We start from the raw sequence: 17,087 nt of genomic DNA on the forward strand, positions 1-17,087 counted from the left end.
GCTGAACCGTATGCAATTGCGTGCTGAGCTTTCGAAATCTAGTGATAGCAGAAACACCATCAATGTACATGTGCCCCCAACCAGAAGTGATGTGCTCCACCCTTGTGATGTTATGGAGGTACTCCGTCATATGCAAATGTTGGTTCCATTGCGGTTATTCTGCATCACGTTTTTAATTGCTTGGTTGGTTGTTTGGTTTGTTTTTTATTTTGAAGGATGTCGCCATTGCTTATGGATATAATAACATCCCCAGAAGAAAGCCTACTTCGATAAATCCATTGCCTTTGAATGAGATCAGTGATCTTATTAGGGCAGAGGTACTTTAGGTTCCATATGGTTTTGTATTTCTTCAATTCCGCATATTTTTTTTGTTGTAGGTACTTTTGGTTATGAATTCAATTATTTGTTATTTTAGATTGCTATGAACGGGTACACCGAGGTGTTGATGTGGATTTTGTGCTCCCACAAAGAAAATTTTGCAATGCTAAACAGAAAAGATGATGGCTCCGCTGTTATCATTGGAAACCCTCGTTCTGCTGATTTTGAGGTAAATGTCGGAATATATTTCCAAATGATTTGAGTGCTTGTACTCTACTATGTGTGGAATCGTAGCATGAGTAGTTAGTTAGTTGCTCCATTCTTTTATGGAAGTGCTTTGGATGTTGACTCTTGTCTTTCTGGTTGTATAAGGTTGTCCGAACGAGTCTCATGCCAGGAATTCTTAAGACAGTTGGAATCAACAAAGACCATCCAAAACCTATTAAGGTACCCGTCGTCATCATCATCCTCGTTATCTTTACAAAGTCAAGTTTTGTCTAAATTTATGATCAAAATGTTGTTGCAAGATTTTCGAAGTAGGAGATATCGCCTTGTTGGACGAGAAAAAGGATGTGGGTGCATCCAACCGCCGTCGTCTTGCTGCTTTACATTGCGGTGCTACTTCTGGTTTTGAGGTATCATTCAAATTTATATGGAGTCTGCCGTATAATTGATGTCGTTGGAAATTTTGGAAGGTGTAACTCAAAACCGAAATGAGTGGAAACAATTCATGCGGCTGCTTGTCAAAAAACTCTTCGTCTTTTTTTTTGTGTGCAGCTTATACATTGCCTAGTAGACAGAATCATGGAAGTAATGGCGACCCCGTTTGTGCCCGTCGGAGATAACACGGGATACTACATAAAACGCTCACAAGTGAGTTCCTTCACCATCCATATGCGTGTGTGTTTTTAGATGTCTCGTAACCAAATTTATCTTTCGTCTCTGCCAAAAATAAAAAAGGAACCCGAGTATTTGCCTGGAAGGCAAGCGAGCATCGTTTTCAAAGGGAAACACATTGGCAACTTTGGAATCGTTCACCCCGAGGTATTATTATTCTTTTTATAATTCGGAAATTCATCGGAATTTTAATCCAACTTCGTATAAGAAGATCGGGACGTAGATGCGAATGTCTCCTCCCACGCGAGCTTGTGTTTACGTGTCTATCATTAATCAATGATCGTATATGTAATCGCGTGTTTGGAGCAGGTATTGACCAATTTTGATATCTCCGATCCGTGTTCGTTCGTGGAGATCGACATCGAGAGCCTCCTCCTCCCATAAGAGACGCACAAACTTCTCCTCTTGGAACCATATTTTGATATTCCTTATTTACTATTTATTTTTGTTGTTGTAGTAATATACTAAATTCGTCTATTCGATCGTTTTAAATTCAATAAATTGATGTGATGGCTGGGCAAAAAATATTCGATAACCGCTGACAGGATTTTCGTGAAGGCTCGAATTTGGTTACAGAGTTGTAATTTCTATTACTTTTCTATGTATTAATATCTATAAAGTGTGATCGGCAGCGTAATGAAATCGACTGTTACACGCCAAAAAAAAAAACATATGAAAAGTGAAGTCTATCTGGGTGTCTAGGGTAATTATATTGTCTTCATGGTCCCACCTCCACACGATTTTTTTTTTACAAGCAGTGGATCCCATACTCATCATAGAATCCGACACGAAGTTTGGTCTCTCTGTGGTCGTGGATGGGGTCCACCTCCTCTGCACACGTGGGATGACTGAAAGTTAGAAATATAGTTCTGACAAGCATGACGTGGCGGTTTCTTGGAACATATAGTCTTTGTATGGGAAATTGATTTTCTGTTCCTTTTGAAACCTATCTTCAGGCCATTATATATATATATATATATCGAATTGACATCACCCATGTATACAAAAGCATCATATCTCATAATATATATGAGATAAATGGGACATTCATCCGGACTTCCACGTTTCTAGTTGGATCATAATTTCGGTAAATTTTCGTATTATAAAAAAATAAAATTTATATTTCTCTAATTTTTTCCATATATATATGCTTTGAGATCCATTTATTTTACTTTATACCTTTTTCATTGGATGATTATGTATTCAAATACCCTTTGCAACTTAAGATACGGATAGATTTGTAATCAATTATCAAATGGAATAATCTTTTAGTCGTCATTGTACCGTGTCAAGTTTATCAGTGTGTAATTCATGAATAATGTTAATATCACAAGTTATCAAAGAAGAGAAAAAAGATCATTGAAGTTTATTTGAATGAAATATCTAGGCTAAATTCGATAATTGTTGTATAGGAATCTCGGTATGCACGTAACGAAACAAATCCTTTTAATAACAAAACCGGTAAATCCATATATTTCTTTGCTTATATAATACATTAAAATGATATAACGATCTTAAACTACTCATAGGATTCTTTTTATAAGATGAGATGTGGCTTTTGTACATTTTTTTTGACCATTTAGTTGTTAGATTACATAGTTTCAGATTAATTAATTAATTGTGTTGTTGTTAATAATTTCATTCTATTCGATGTAATAGAATTTCATTCTATATGAATAAAACCTCAAATTTTGAGAACGGTCCTATACTTCAAGAATCAAATCTCCGACAACAACAGATCACATTCTATTTTCCGATGGTGGATTCTATTGTGAGAATATCATGATTTTAATTAAGATTTGTGCTTGGGAACATAGATATTTGTTTCATATAATTAGTAAATATATAATAACCTCATGAGTGTATCTTTCCAAAAAATAAAAAATCTTATTGTACACTTTAGGTTACATTTCTCTTTAATCGGCATATAATTAATCTCCGAATTTCATAGATTCGTTGGTGGGCACACTGCATAATGCGTCAAAATGATTTTAACAGCTTATAATTCCTTGATAATCTACGAAACCGTAACTCAAAGCCAAAAGTTGAATGCATGCAAAATGATCAAAACCCTAATTAAGACACCTCTTTTCGTGAAGTTTCTCGTTCAAAAACATTGAAGCAGTACACTTAGGAGCATAATCTAAACCTAAAATGATCATATTGATCACTCTTCACTATATATATATATGTATGTATTTACAGATCGGACAACAAAAAACGAAACGGTTTAAGAATTTTGCCCTAATAATCTCACCCTTAAACAAAACGCACACACACATGCACATATATACATATATATATATATGTTAGTAGATATTTGATCAATCACGCCAACAAAGGAGCATGACCACACATCTTCTAATGATGTAAATCCGTCCCTTTTGTTCTCTGAGATACTTCCCAAGTCTTCTGCTGTTTGATTTCTTCTCCTCCGAGCTTCTGATTCTCTCCATGTCTTCCTACACTCTTAGAGAGAGAGAGAGAGAGAGAGAGAGTTTATGTGAAGAGAGTCTTTGAGCAAGATCTTGCGGTCTTCTCTCCACTGCTTAGAAGAAGTAAAAGGCAAACGCTTCTTTGAGAGCGAGAGAGAGAGAGAGAGAGAGAGAGAGAGAGAGAGAGAGATTGGAACTGTTAGGGGAGAAAGATCAGTGGGGAGGGGGGTATATATAGGGAGGATTTTGTGGTCTGAATCATAGTTTAGTATCTTTCAATAGAATAAAAAAAAATCTAATTGCCCTCTCGAAGCCATTAAAAGGATATATTAAAATGATGGACATAACAATCTTCGAAGAAATGCTCTCATTTATGGTTAGGATGTGAATCCACCAACCAAAGATACATTTGTCGGCTATTTTGTTGTATAACTTATTTCTTTAAAATGAATGATGATGATGATGATGATGATAATAATAATATAATAGAAGCCTTCTCTATACATTTTTAGCTGATTCCATATCGTAGGACCTGACTATATATATTTTTCAATATATTGCACACCTATGTAAAACAGTTACATTAATTATGACAATATATATTTCTTAGAGAGGGTGCAAAAGATCCTCCTGGATCCTGATATCCTTTTTGTTTCATGGCACAAGATGGTCCAACCCATATATATATATATATATATATATATATATATTGTTGATATATTTATTTAAAAATATCACATATATTGGCTGACTCCAATGGAAATATCTTTAACTTGTGTTGTCTCCGAAGTTCATATGTCCCCTCATTTTCCATGAAAAAACAAATAATTTTGGAAAATAAACTAAGTCGTAAATTTGAATATATAAAGATAAAGTAAGAGGAAGAAGAAGGCATGTGGAGCACACCGCACGTGATATACGCGTGACTGTCATGGTCACTGACTCACTGTTTGGCATAACGCAGACAAAGACAAACTTGTTTTTACTTTTGCCTTTTGCCATATTAATTATTGATTAGTATCAATGAATTTAAATTCAACACCTTAACCCGTATCTTGGTCTTTGATTATTCGAAGATTATGTCCGTAAAATTAAAGAAATTGTACGGTTCATCGTATGCCAGAATCTTTTCAGCTTTTAAATTTGGTTCACTAATGATTGTTTACTTGGAAGTATAAAATTAGGGTTTTAGAGCATCAGCTTAGAAATGGGTTTCGAACCGATCCGAAAATTCGATATAATCTAAAAAAAATTAAAAAAAATGTTAACAATGAAAAACTTGAGCAGATTCGTCTGGTCGGATCTAATCTGTGGTCAGACCACTTCGAGCCTGAACTCGAGTTCTATAGAGGATTTTGGACTTGATTGTATAGAGTTTAAAAAATTCGGGACGGTCCAAATCTGAATCCGAATCCGAAACCTTCGAAACGAGTGCAAATTCGAATCAGACCGAGTACACTCTAGCGAATAATCTTTGCTACTATGTGGAACCATGTATTTTTTTTTTCTTTTATAGACTACGAAATGTATTGGATGACATCTTTAAGTTTTGAACATTAAAACTAATCATCATTCGGCTGTGACTCATCGTACTAAACGAAGAAAGACTGATCTAAAAGATTGTTCTATTCCCCAAATAAAGTTTGAACCCTTGACCTTTGATTAAAAGAGAAATATATTGAATCATCTATACTAAATCCTTTACGTTGGAACCATACAGCTTTATATATATATATATGTCGGATGATTATAAGACTGAAAATGTTGAATTGGTCTGTAAGATTTTGTTTTCTTTTTAATGGGCCCTCCAGAATATCATTCTTTCATTTTTGTTTTTGTCCTTTAATTTCCATCCACAAACATGATTGAGATCTTTGCTCTTTTCCGACACAAAGGAGATATTTCTTCATTCGAATTTATATCCCATCAAAAGAAAAAGTCTACGTCATTAGAGGATAACGTGTTCATATATTTGGGCTTAGATTTTTTACTGGGCCGTTATTGGGCTTACTCAAAATATATTTTGGGGGGTAAACCACGTTGACCAGCGAATCTGATATTTGACCGATATAAAGCTGGTGGGGCCATCTATAATTGTAGGGCCCATCTGCTTTGGAATTAATTTTCCGTAGCCTCGTGTGACCGGAGTCTTCGTGTGTCACTCTCCTACTCGTCAAAAGGTCCTATTGACTTACATATGGTATATATATATTATTTTGAGGACCAACTACTAGCTTCATATAATCATGGCAGCAAATTTACTTTACGTATTTAAGAGGAAGACTTGCGATCCAATTTGTAAACGTTTGGTGAAAAATTTAACTCATAAACGATTGAAAACAGTCTCGCGTATCAGTTTGTCAAAAGCCCATTCACATTACAACATGAGAGAAAAAGAGGTCCACATTATATATATATATATATATATATATATATATTGACTAATGAAATTATGTTTTTTTTTTTTCTTTTTTAATATAATTTTAAAATCGAAGGATTATTTTTTTAGTATTGAGTTAAATATGGTTCACAAAATGTAATAAAAGATTTTAACAATATAATACACCACAAAAATACAACTCCCTCCGTTTTAATATAAATATAACTTTATAGATTATTTTTTATTTCAAAATAATTGTCATTTTATATTTTCTAAATGATTTTTAATAAAAATTTCAATTTTATCATTAACTACAAATATTAAATTTCAATAAAATATTAATGTGGATATGATTTAATAAAAGTATATATATAGTTTTTTTTACAAATTATAGAAAAACTTAAAAGGATATTTATAGTTAGAATTAGACTACTTTTCAACTTTTTCGGGACACCAACATTATAAAAAAAAATCCATGGAATTTCATGTCATTTCAAAACCTAATTATTACTGATTTTAACTTCGAATACCAATCACATACGGAAACCTTAATAAGACAACCAACATAATACATCTCCCAATACCATAGAATCCAACAAGACTTTTCCAACGTTCCATTACCCATAAATAATTTACACGTTTTTTGCTGAACCCAACAAAATCAGCCGAAAGGAAAAAGAGAGAGAAAGGAAGCCATGTTTTCGCCTTCAAAGCCCACTTTCTCTTCCTTCTTCTTCTTCTTCCTCCAAACCCTAATCTCTGCATCTCAAGACCTTAGCTTCACCTTCGATGGCTTCCGCTCATCATCACCCACCAACCTAACCCTAGACGGAATCACAGCCATCACACCAAGTCGTCTCCTTCGCTTAACCAACACCACCAGGCAGCGAACCGGTCACGCCTTCTATACCAAACCGGTCCGGTTCAAAACCTCTCGAAACGGCACCGTTTCTTCCTTCTCCACCACCTTTGTGTTCGCCATCGTCTCAGAGGTCCCAACCTTCGGCCATGGCATGGCCTTCGTCGTCGCGCCACAACCCTCTCTCCCGACAGCTCTCCCGAGCCATTTTCTCGGTCTTTTCAACGACCAGAACAACGGCAACGACACCAACCATGTCTTCGCGGTCGAGCTTGACACGATTCAGAGCAACGAGTTCGGAGACATCAACGATAACCACGTCGGAATCGACCTCAACGGTTTGAGATCGGAGAAAGCCGAACCGGCCGGTTATTGGGATAATACCGGCCGGTTCGTGAATCTGACTCTTCTCAGCCGTAATCCCATGCAGATGTGGATTGATTATGACGGAGCCACCAAACAGATGAACGTAACCATGGCTCCGATCTTCGTGAACAAACCCAAGAAACCACTTCTGTCTCTGATCAAGGATCTTTCTCCGGTTCTTTTGGAGAACATGTACGTGGGTTTCTCGTCTTCGACTGGTTCAGTCTACACAGAGAATTACGTTCTTGGCTGGAGCTTCCGGATGAACGGAGATTCGCCGCCATTGACGCTGTCGAAGCTCCCGGAGCTTCCTCGGATCGGACCGGAGAATACCAACGAGTTTTTAAGAGTCGGGTTACCGTTGATTTCCCTGTTCTTGCTGTTCTTGCTCGTCTTTGCCGCGATTTACATCGTGAAGAGGAAGAAGAAGTTCGCTGAAGAGCACGACGGGTGGGAACTGGAATTCGGAACGAACAGGTTCAAGTTCAAGGATTTGTACTACGCGACAAAAGGGTTTAAAGAGTCTGAACTCCTCGGAAAAGGCGGTTTCGGGAAGGTATACAGAGGGATTATGCCGAAAACGAATCTGGAAATCGCGGTGAAGAGAGTATCGCACGATTCAAAGCAAGGGATGAGAGAATTCGTGGCCGAGATCGTAAGTATCGGTCGTATGAGCCACAGAAACTTAGTCCCTCTCTTGGGGTATTGCCGCAGAAAAGGAGAGCTTCTTCTGGTTTACGATTACATGCCTAATGGAAGCTTAGACAGATACTTACACAACAACCCGTACGAAACCCTAGACTGGAAACAGAGGTTCAAGGTCATCAATGGCGTCGCTTCTGGTTTGTTCTACCTCCATGAAGGATGGGAGCAAATGGTCGTACACCGTGACGTGAAAGCCAGTAACGTTCTGCTGGACGGAGATCTCAACGCAAGATTAGGCGATTTCGGGTTGGCCCGTCTGTACAATCACGGGTCGGATCCTCACACGAGCCGGATCGTGGGAACGTTAGGGTACGTAGCTCCGGAACATGCACGTTCGGGTAAAGCCACTACGGCTACTGACGTTTTCGCTTTCGGGGTTTTCCTCCTCGAAGTTGCGTGCGGGAAACGGCCGATCGAGTTCACGGCCGGAACGGACGAGACATCGCTGTTGGTGGATCGAGTTTTCGGGTTCTGGTCCAGAGGAAATATATCCGATTCGAGAGATCCGAATCTTGGATCTGATTATGATCAGAGAGAGGTGGAACTCGTTCTGAAACTAGGGTTGCTGTGTTCTCATCATGATCCTAGGATCAGACCGAGCATGAGACGTGTTCTTCAGTATCTGCAAGAAGATATCGAGTTTCCGAATCTTTCGCCGTCGGATTTGTCGGAAAATGGATTGATGTTCGCAGGAAACGAAGATAAGTTTAGGGATCTTGCGATTCATTTTTCATCTTCCACGTTTAGTGCCTTCACGGGTCCCTCCTCCGTTACCAATTCTCTGCTTTCCTCGGGGAGGTGACTATAAAGAACATTTTCAAAGTTACGGGGTGTATTTATAATTTTCTGAAAGTATTTGGGCTTCATTGAAATTTTTGTTAAACCTTTCTTTGTAGGTTGTCTCATTCATCAAAATCTTTTTCTTGACTAATTCTGCCGTGAGAGGGGAGGAAAGAGATTTCGAGTCCGGAAACTATAGAATGAATGTGTGTGTGTGTGTGTGTGTGTGTGTGTATATATATATATATTATGATTTAATTTTGTTGAAACTGCACTATCAAACTCATATATCATTTCATTATTTCGAAGACAAAAGAAGAAAACTCTGGACCGGTTGTTACTGATATTTTTCCTCTGTAGCAAAAAACAAAAAATCTAACTACTTCATCCCTTATGATCGGTTGTATTATCTTGTTTATATAGATGCCAAGAACAAAAATTGAATAAAACGAAATAGATATAAATGTTTTTCAAAATGTTCATCTTGATGTCATATATGTACAAACACATTAATAATTAATAAAGAAACAATCATATATTAAAAAGGAACATCTTTTCCGTCACCACTAAACATGAACCATTCAAGAATCCAAAATCTTTAGAATAATCAAATTGGTATTTGAAAATTTTAGATTTAAAAAATTAAAATTCTACAAGCTTTTGTAGTAATGCAACCAAACCATCAAAGACATCAACTGCCGTAATTCGCATCAACAAAAATCCGGGTCAATACAAAAACTGAATGATCATAGTTTCACTAAACCCGAACATAACCGAACCCCTACCAGCAAACCGCCCCGTAAAGTTTGGCCCAAAGGCAATCCGCAAGCTGTGCTTCATCGACATCTGACGCTGATTTGCCTTTAGGTAACATTGCCGTGATTTCTCGGATTCTCCCCTCGAGAAGCTCTTTTATATCCAACACTCCCCCGAGTCTTTTGAGGTTTTCATTGTCAGATCCATCACGGGCGATCTCATTCAGGCCTCTGAGGGCGAATTCCCGGATTTCCGTGTCTTCGTTAGAGACAAGCTGGATCATTATCCGAGCGAGATGGATCGCTATCCAAGGGAACCCGAATTCCCCGACGATGTTGCGGCCTGAGTTGCTCTCCCGGAGAATAGTCCAATTGAAGCCTAGGGCTCTTCTGAAAAAACACGCACACATCAATTTCCGAATGTAATAAGAGACCTTAACTCGATAATTAAGGATGTTATGTCTGAACATGTAATGTTCGATAAGATTATCTTAAATGAATTTACAATTGCAATTCGAAACCCTGAGAGATCTTATAGTCTCGTAAGGCGGCATAACCATTTGCAAGACGGGAAGCCAATATTTCGGGTTCGTTATGACGGACGAGAGCTGCAAAAGAAAAACAAACATAGTTAAAATGTTTGATGAGGACATCAACGGCTAAAATATTTGGAGATGGAAACAGGAAATAATCAAAGAGCTTGGAAACGAAGGTGCAGTTCAAAGATTCAAGTTTTGAAGGTTCAACAATGACAAGATCAAGATGTACAATGAGACGATTCTCAGTTATTTTCGGTCCAAGAAATGACATTCTTCGAGATGGATCAAATCATCATCGAATATTATCTCATTTTACAATGGGGCATGAAGCTTCTTGGCACCAAGCTGTAGACCAAACATTTTCAGTTTCAAGTATCCAGCGACAAGATCACGTCCCAAGAAACTTCATGCCGAGATATTCTCGATATTTTCGGACCCAGAAATGACATTCTTCAAGATGGATCAAATCATCATCAAGTAGAGCCATTTTCAATTTCTACCTAATTCAAGCCCCCAAAAAAACCATTTTCATCTCAGCTATTAAAAAAGATTTTCGAATCACGTTCCTTTCCGCGGCTTTTGGTGATTTCACCGCCTATTTTGGGTCAGGAATCGTATCAATATCGGTTCTTGCAATCACTAGAACTAGATTGATAAAACAGAGCAACACTTACAGGACAATGCCCCGATGGATTTCATCTCAGCTATTATGTCAGGCTTAACTATATATCTGGCAAAGAAGATCTCGAATCCATTTGTTTCCATGACAAAACTTCGAGCCAGCGGACTATTCTGGATGATCGCCGTCACGAAATCAGCTGCTTTTGTCCGAATTCCTGCCAAAATACAAACAAAATAAAGAGAGCATGATCAGTGATTGAATACACAAACTCTCTACCGAATCAGAAAACAACAAAGATTCCGTACGAGTGAAGTCTTCAAAGGTAAGCATTCGAGTCTCGATGTCATGGTCAGGCGTCTTCGTGATTTGTGATGCCTCTCTCATGCGGGAGATTTCATCATTCATATTCCCTTGCATGGCTTCTATGAACCATCTCCGATCTTCTTCGCTAGTACCAGACACAATCCAAACAAAAAAAAAACAATCACATTTTTGAAATAATGATCTATCAGATTCACATATAGCCAAAACCAAAGACGTAAAAGGGGTTCGATCAACTAGACTTGGAACAAAACTAGGGTTTCTTCTCCAGAATCACTTTCTGAAATCAAACACTCGTCGAGGAATCCTTGGATGTAGCGAAAAGACACTGATAAAAAACCTCAGATACCTCCAACGGTGAGAAGGGCTCGCACCATCGGAAAGGGAGAGACGCCAATCGAGAAACGCTTCCCAGTTCGGTCCATCCTTCGCCATTTTCGCTTCTTCGAAGAAACCCACGACGCGAAACTCCGAAAAGATCTCAACTTTAAGCCAGAACTTAAGAGAATCCTCTCTCTCTCTTCATCCGCAGGAGGAGAAAAATATATGGGAGGGAACACGTCAGAAGTTGAAAAGACGCATTTACCAAAAAAAAAAAAAAGTTGAAACGACGGCGTACCAAAGTTTGATTATATTTGGGCCATATTCAACAATAAGCCCAATAAATATTTAAATGTATTTGGATCTATTGAGCCTACAGTTTAGGCCCAATTATAAGAGTATCGATAAGCTGACGTATATGCTCATGTGTCAATTGTCAAGATCCCAACAGTTAATAGAGTCATGAAAGAAAATTCTAAAATCTTAACAAAAGCAACAATAATCTATAATTTAAGATTTAATGGCTTGATAAAATTTATTGGATAACATGTGTATATCTATCTATGAATATTACTTCTACTGGAAATTTAAATTTTAAATAATATTTGTATATCTATCTATAAATATTATAAGATTTATTGTTCCAGAAAAAGTTACGTAATCTCTTCGTTTCTAAATAAATGACTTTTTAGATTTTTAAAAAAAATTTAAAATCATTTATATCTTTATCAAATCATATTTTGTATTAATATTTTATTGAAATTAAATATATCTAATTAAAATAAAGTTCTATATTTTTTAAAAATAATCTAAAAAATTTAAAATGATATTTATTTAATAACAAAATATATTTTTTAAAACGTCATTTATTTAGAAATAGAAAGAAGTATATAATATAATATAGACTACAATATTATGATAATTGCGATGAAATTGGTGAAAGCGCGTTAACTACACGCTTCAGAGGAAAGCGCGTTAACCGGCGTTGACGTCGCGCTCCTCCTAATAACTCTTTAAATTGTCGCCAATTTCACACTTTCATTTTCAACAGCGGCCGATTTTTAGGGTTTCTTTTTTCAGTATTTGGTTCTCTCCCCTACGAAATTCTTTGGAAAGATTTTCCATTTGAGGCTCGATTTAAGGTTTTTGTCGCGGGGAATCATAGGGTTTTTGTTAGTTTTGAGTTATGGATTCAATCAGATCGTCATATTGGTGTTACAGATGCGATCGGTTCATTAGGATCCGGGTTCGAGAACAAGATTCGATCCTTTGCCCCGATTGCGGGGGTGGATTCGTCGAAGAAACCGAAACACCCCTTGACCACGGTTTCCCGTCGACGGTGGTCAATGACTCGAGCCCGGGTCTGGCGAGTCCGGGACCGAGTCCCAGTCCGAGATTCCAGCGGGCTCGTAGAATTGGAGCGGATCGATCTCCCTTCAACCCTGTAATAGTGCTACGTGGACCCCCCACCGACTCCGGTGTCGGCAACAATGGAACCTCCGGAGGCTACGAGCTTTACTACGATGACGGGACCGGGTCGAGTCTCCGGTCATTACCTGCGAGCATGTCGGAGTTCCTGATGGGTTCGGGATTCGAACGCCTCCTTGACCAGTTGATACAACTGGAGGTGAACGGGGTTGAGAGATTGGAGCAAGCACCAGCTTCGAAGGTCGCGATCGAGTCTATGCCGGTGATTAAGATCGTAGAAAGCCATGTCTCGGAGGAAACATGCTGTGCTGTCTGCAAAGAGCCTTTCGAGGTAGATACCGAGGCGCGTGAGATGCCCTGTAAGCATATCTACCACTCTGATTGCATACTGCCTTGGCTTTCCCTTAAAAACTCTTGCCCTATCTGTCGACACGAATTGCCGACCGACGCAAATGCCAGTAGCAATAGTCAAAGTTCTACCGAAACTGATGGGGTTAGAGATGGGGGTGAGACTGTAGGTTTGACAATATGGAGACTTCCTGGTGGTGGTTTTGCTGTTGGGAGGTTTAATGGCGGAATGAGAGGAGGTGAGAGGGAGTTTCCTGTTGTTTTCACTGAAATGGATGGTGGGTTCAACGCCCCGGGTGCCCCGAGGAGGTTTTTCTTCGAGCCAATTGAGGGACGTTCCCGAGAGAGGGGTCGGTTAAGGCGTGCTTTTCGAGGGTTTATCTCATTCTTTGGTAGATTAAGAAGGGGTTCTAGTTCATCAGCCGCTAGTTAATCCGGTTTAACCAGAAGAAGTCGGTCCATTTCGGTGTGTTCATCAGATCATCATGGACATGGATGCGGAATGAAGAGTGGAATTGGAATGTGGATGGTTATATACATGGATTGTATCGTGCTTTACTTTATATGCTCCTATACAGTCTACATTTTCGCTGAAAACTGAAATCCGAGTCACTGCTAGAGAATGGAAGCTTGTAAAATGGTATTGATTCAGCTCTGCAAATAACAAGGGGGCAATGAAGATGTGAAGGTATTTTGGGTATAGACTCTCTACCAAATGAAAAGTTTTTGTTTCATGATGCCTTTTTTGATAATGAGGAATGTATGAATATGGTGTTTGCTTGAATGGAATGCCCCCTTGCTTTGGTGGGCATTGAGAGGGTAGTTTTGTACACAAGTCATCATGTAAATTTGTAAATCGTATCGATTAGAATCCGAATTCGTTCTTTAGGAGAGTCTTGGTTCGGTCCATTTCATAAGGTCTACTCTTGTTAGAGTCGGGTTGCGAGCTTTTCTATGAATCCATAGTCGTCTCAAACATTTTCGGGACACCATTTTGTTCTCTTTCTGCATTGGCTTTGAAGGCCTCATTCACTCGTGAGTAATTTACGGATCCTGGTTATACTCTTTGCCTCGAGATTTCGAGTTCTCGTCTAGTGTGGGCCTGTGGGGATGAGTACAGGTATGTTGTAGGCAAAAAGCCGATTTTCGTGTTTGAATTCAGGTTTTGGTCGACGAGTAACCAATGTTGTGTGGGTTCTCGAGCTAGAGAGAGCCGAGGGCGATGAGGGTTAGAATTAAGCTGGCGAAGGGGCGATTTTAAGGGTTAGTCGCTCGATTTGGAGGGGAAATTATAGAAGGGAGGCGATGAGGCGAGGTCCGTTGCTCATCCATCGCCACACCTCGCCGTTTGTAGGGCTTTCACCGGTCGCCTTTCGCTCTTAGGATTTCGGATAAGCCTTTTCTCGTCTCTTGCCGCCCCTCGGCCTAGTCGAGCGAGACTTACCCCATCACGACCTCGACCCTTCTTTTTTCGCGTTCTCGTAATCAGAAAGATTCAACAGAAAAACCCGGACAACCAATTTGAACACACCATATAATAATACATCACAATTGCTCGTTTTTACAATTGTATTTTTTATATTCAACTCATTTTTAAAGTTCTTATCTTGTATGTAACGTTATTTCTCATTTTATGGATAAACTTTCAACAATAATTAAAATAATTTCTCGCGTTATCCTGTAAGTTACTCGGTAATTTGCCCATAATTTGGTATGGGACAAAAGCAGAGAGCGCCCGTGAATTAGAGATGGGTGCAACGAATCTCGCGCCAGCTCTCAACCGTTCACGCGCTACATCTCTTTTGGTGGTGTATCTCACGCGCCCAATCGAACGACCGTAGACCAGATCTCGATTATTTTATTAGAGCGTGATATTCACGCATCTCTCGCGCGCGTGATATCCTCTATCTTTGTTATGTATGGTTTTCTTCCCAGGATATACCGGCTCTTCTAAGAAGGGGAGAAACAGTCTCTCCGTGTAAAAATCTTCGAACACTCGAGAGATCTATGCCGGAAAGGGAAGTGGATAACCAGAACCCATCTCAAATTTTCAGGTTTCGATTTCAGGGTTCTTGTCCATTTTCTTATTTTTTGGTTCTTTTTCATATATTATCCATGGGTTTCTCTACTAATTCTTGCTGTTTTTTTTTTGTTGGTCGCTTGATCTATGATCTGTTGTATTTGATTGCTAATCGCTTAATCTCCTGAAGAAAAAAAAACTTTACTTTACTCAGAAATATGCAGCTTTCTTCAGTTTCTGGATTACCAAATAGAAACTGATAGTCCTATGATTTTTGTCTTTTTTTTTTGGAATCAGCAGCATATACACTTGCCTGTACTGTGATGAGTTCCGGTTCCTAGATTTTCTCGTCTGTTCCAGATTTGTTCTAGATCCTTTCATTCCTGATTATATCTATCTATATCTATATCTATATATTTATGTATACATGTGTGTGTGTGTGTGAGATCCATAGAAATCAGAGTTTGCCAAAGTACACACCATTTGATTTCATCTTTCTCTTGACCCATATGTGGAAACAGTTGTTTTGTATTTGATATCAAACCCTTTCATTCTTATACATTTTTCTTGGGTTTGTGTTTTGTTTCAGTTACCTTCTTCTGCCATCGTTTTCTGCAGGTGCCACGTCAATGGCAATGTCTTGAACATGGAAGCCATTGATCTGAGCAAGAAAAGAAAGCTTCAGACTGACCAATTCGATTCATCGCCTCTTCCCAAACATGTCTGTTTCCACGACAAAGGAGAAGCTTCTCTGTCCAAATCCTGCGAGCCATGCTACGACAGTAACAACAGTTCAGACCAGTGTTCTGAAATCGAGTCAGTTAAAGACAGTAACAGCTTCACCATGGCCGAAGCTTCCGCGTCATCTGTGAGCTCGGGTCCGATGGAATGTTCAGACGAGACAAGAAACGAGTCGTCGAGTTCGTCCCTTGGAGAAGAAATGCTTCATCACCATCTAGGGTTCATCTATGGAACCGGAGAATTGGATGGATACAAGGGGAAAGACATTGTAGACATTCTGTATCCTGATGATGAAGTGAAGGATCATAATGCTACTTACGTTCTTTCTTCCGGAAGATGGGCTGTTAACCGAGGTAAACCGGTTTTGTGTCTTAACCGATATCTGCCGAGAAAATTCTGGTTTGATCTCAAACCGGTTTTTATGTGCTGTTTGTGTGCAGATTCTTCTCTGCAAAACACAATGAAGCCCACCATTGATCAAGAATTCGAGCAATACTTCTCCATGCTGATGCTGTGAAAGATAACTAAACCGGATTCCGGTATAAACGTTCATATATGTATGTATATAAAGCTGTACCGGTTATAGTACCGTTTTGTTTCTTGTGAAAACCCTAACGGTGAAACAGCAAGTTTAGTTGGTTTAATAGTAATCCGGTTTATGTTCGGTCGGTTTAGTTTATCTTTATTATCTCTATATATATATATAAATAAATTATGATTCTCCAATATCCCAATCTTTTTCTACGTTTCTCTCTATTTGATTATCAATATCTATTTATGTCGTGGCTGATTAATGAATAATGAAGGTCACGCTCGTATTTCTTTTTATCAGTCAAATAATTGTTACGTACCAAACTCAAATAGAAATTAACATTACCGATTCCGTTGCATGGAGATTGTGTGATGGCAATGAAATTATTGACAGCGTCGTCACTTTCAAGAGACCCAATCATATGTCCCTATTACAGATAGTAGCATTCTGACACGTAACCCATAGTTTATAATTTTCATCCAAATATTACAAATCTCTAATAAAAAAACTCAACTTTTATAAAAAAAAACAATTTGGCTAAAATACTCAATTGTTAGATATCACGAAATTCTATCGACTACAGTTAATTATTCTATTGTAATTTGTCAAAAGTTGGGTTCTTCGGATTCAAGATGAATTTTAGATGCGTTAAAATTTAATATATTTTTTACAAATACTATTAATATTTTATAATTTTTCCGTTTCTCAAGCTTTAACTTT

The 17,087-nt window shown here is 38.4% G+C and overlaps 6 protein-coding genes across 12 annotated transcripts in view; 4 read left to right on the plus strand and 2 right to left on the minus strand.

The window, feature by feature from the left end:
• LOC104806554 (phenylalanine--tRNA ligase beta subunit, cytoplasmic-like) overlaps nucleotides 1-1,805 on the plus strand; it is a 5,858-nt gene extending 4,053 nt beyond the window's left edge. For 5 of the 6 annotated variants that reach the window (XM_010531512.2, XM_010531513.2, XM_010531511.2 and 2 more), the window contains 8 exons: nucleotides 1-118; nucleotides 216-317; nucleotides 416-547; nucleotides 691-765; nucleotides 846-953; nucleotides 1,096-1,191; nucleotides 1,279-1,362; nucleotides 1,525-1,805. In XM_010531512.2, coding sequence (XP_010529814.1) covers nucleotides 1-118; nucleotides 216-317; nucleotides 416-547; nucleotides 691-765; nucleotides 846-953; nucleotides 1,096-1,191; nucleotides 1,279-1,362; nucleotides 1,525-1,599 — 790 coding nt within the window. In that variant the 3' untranslated portion in view covers nucleotides 1,600-1,805. The remainder of the gene's footprint in view (nucleotides 119-215; nucleotides 318-415; nucleotides 548-690; nucleotides 766-845; nucleotides 954-1,095; nucleotides 1,192-1,278; nucleotides 1,363-1,524) is intronic. The other variant, XM_010531515.2, reaches the window with a different exon arrangement.
• Nucleotides 1,806-3,421: 1,616 nt separating this feature from the next.
• LOC109116378 lies at nucleotides 3,422-3,692 on the minus strand. Its single transcript, XM_019201637.1, has one exon. It carries the CDS (start codon nucleotides 3,669-3,671, stop codon nucleotides 3,540-3,542), a length of 132 nt encoding a protein of 43 aa, XP_019057182.1. The 5' UTR covers nucleotides 3,672-3,692; the 3' UTR covers nucleotides 3,422-3,539.
• A 2,947-nt stretch (nucleotides 3,693-6,639) lies between these two features.
• LOC104806555 (L-type lectin-domain containing receptor kinase IV.1-like) lies at nucleotides 6,640-9,021 on the plus strand. The gene is made up of 2 exons (XM_010531517.2): nucleotides 6,640-8,758; nucleotides 8,857-9,021. Exons 1-2 carry the CDS (start codon nucleotides 6,726-6,728, stop codon nucleotides 8,885-8,887), a joined length of 2,064 nt encoding a protein of 687 aa, XP_010529819.1. The 5' UTR covers nucleotides 6,640-6,725; the 3' UTR covers nucleotides 8,888-9,021.
• Nucleotides 9,022-9,424: 403 nt separating this feature from the next.
• Nucleotides 9,425-11,480, minus strand: LOC104806556. The gene is made up of 5 exons (XM_010531518.1): nucleotides 11,327-11,480; nucleotides 10,962-11,104; nucleotides 10,709-10,870; nucleotides 10,001-10,103; nucleotides 9,425-9,885 (listed from the first exon to the last, which is right to left on the minus strand). Exons 1-5 carry the CDS (start codon nucleotides 11,410-11,412, stop codon nucleotides 9,522-9,524), a joined length of 858 nt encoding a protein of 285 aa, XP_010529820.1. The 5' UTR covers nucleotides 11,413-11,480; the 3' UTR covers nucleotides 9,425-9,521.
• An 851-nt stretch (nucleotides 11,481-12,331) lies between these two features.
• On the plus strand, nucleotides 12,332-14,634 carry LOC104806557 (E3 ubiquitin-protein ligase RDUF1-like). Its single transcript, XM_010531519.2, has 2 exons — nucleotides 12,332-13,085; nucleotides 13,245-14,634. Exons 1-2 carry the CDS (start codon nucleotides 12,485-12,487, stop codon nucleotides 13,505-13,507), a joined length of 864 nt encoding a protein of 287 aa, XP_010529821.1. The 5' UTR covers nucleotides 12,332-12,484; the 3' UTR covers nucleotides 13,508-14,634.
• A 168-nt stretch (nucleotides 14,635-14,802) lies between these two features.
• LOC104806558 (protein FAR-RED ELONGATED HYPOCOTYL 1) lies at nucleotides 14,803-16,512 on the plus strand. Of its 2 annotated transcripts, none has more exons than XM_010531520.2 (3): nucleotides 14,803-15,128; nucleotides 15,713-16,188; nucleotides 16,276-16,512. In XM_010531520.2, exons 1-3 carry the CDS (start codon nucleotides 15,082-15,084, stop codon nucleotides 16,350-16,352), a joined length of 600 nt encoding a protein of 199 aa, XP_010529822.1. In that variant the 5' UTR covers nucleotides 14,803-15,081; the 3' UTR covers nucleotides 16,353-16,512. The 2 variants fall into 2 exon arrangements, with proteins under 2 accessions (XP_010529822.1, XP_010529823.1); XM_010531521.1 differs by having other exon boundaries at nucleotides 15,020-15,128; nucleotides 15,684-16,188.
• The last annotated feature ends 575 nt before the right edge of the window (nucleotides 16,513-17,087 follow it).

This window comes from Tarenaya hassleriana, unplaced genomic scaffold, assembly GCF_000463585.1.
Source record: "Tarenaya hassleriana unplaced genomic scaffold, ASM46358v1 Cleome12, whole genome shotgun sequence".
Taxonomy (NCBI): Eukaryota; Viridiplantae; Streptophyta; class Magnoliopsida; order Brassicales; family Cleomaceae; genus Tarenaya; species Tarenaya hassleriana.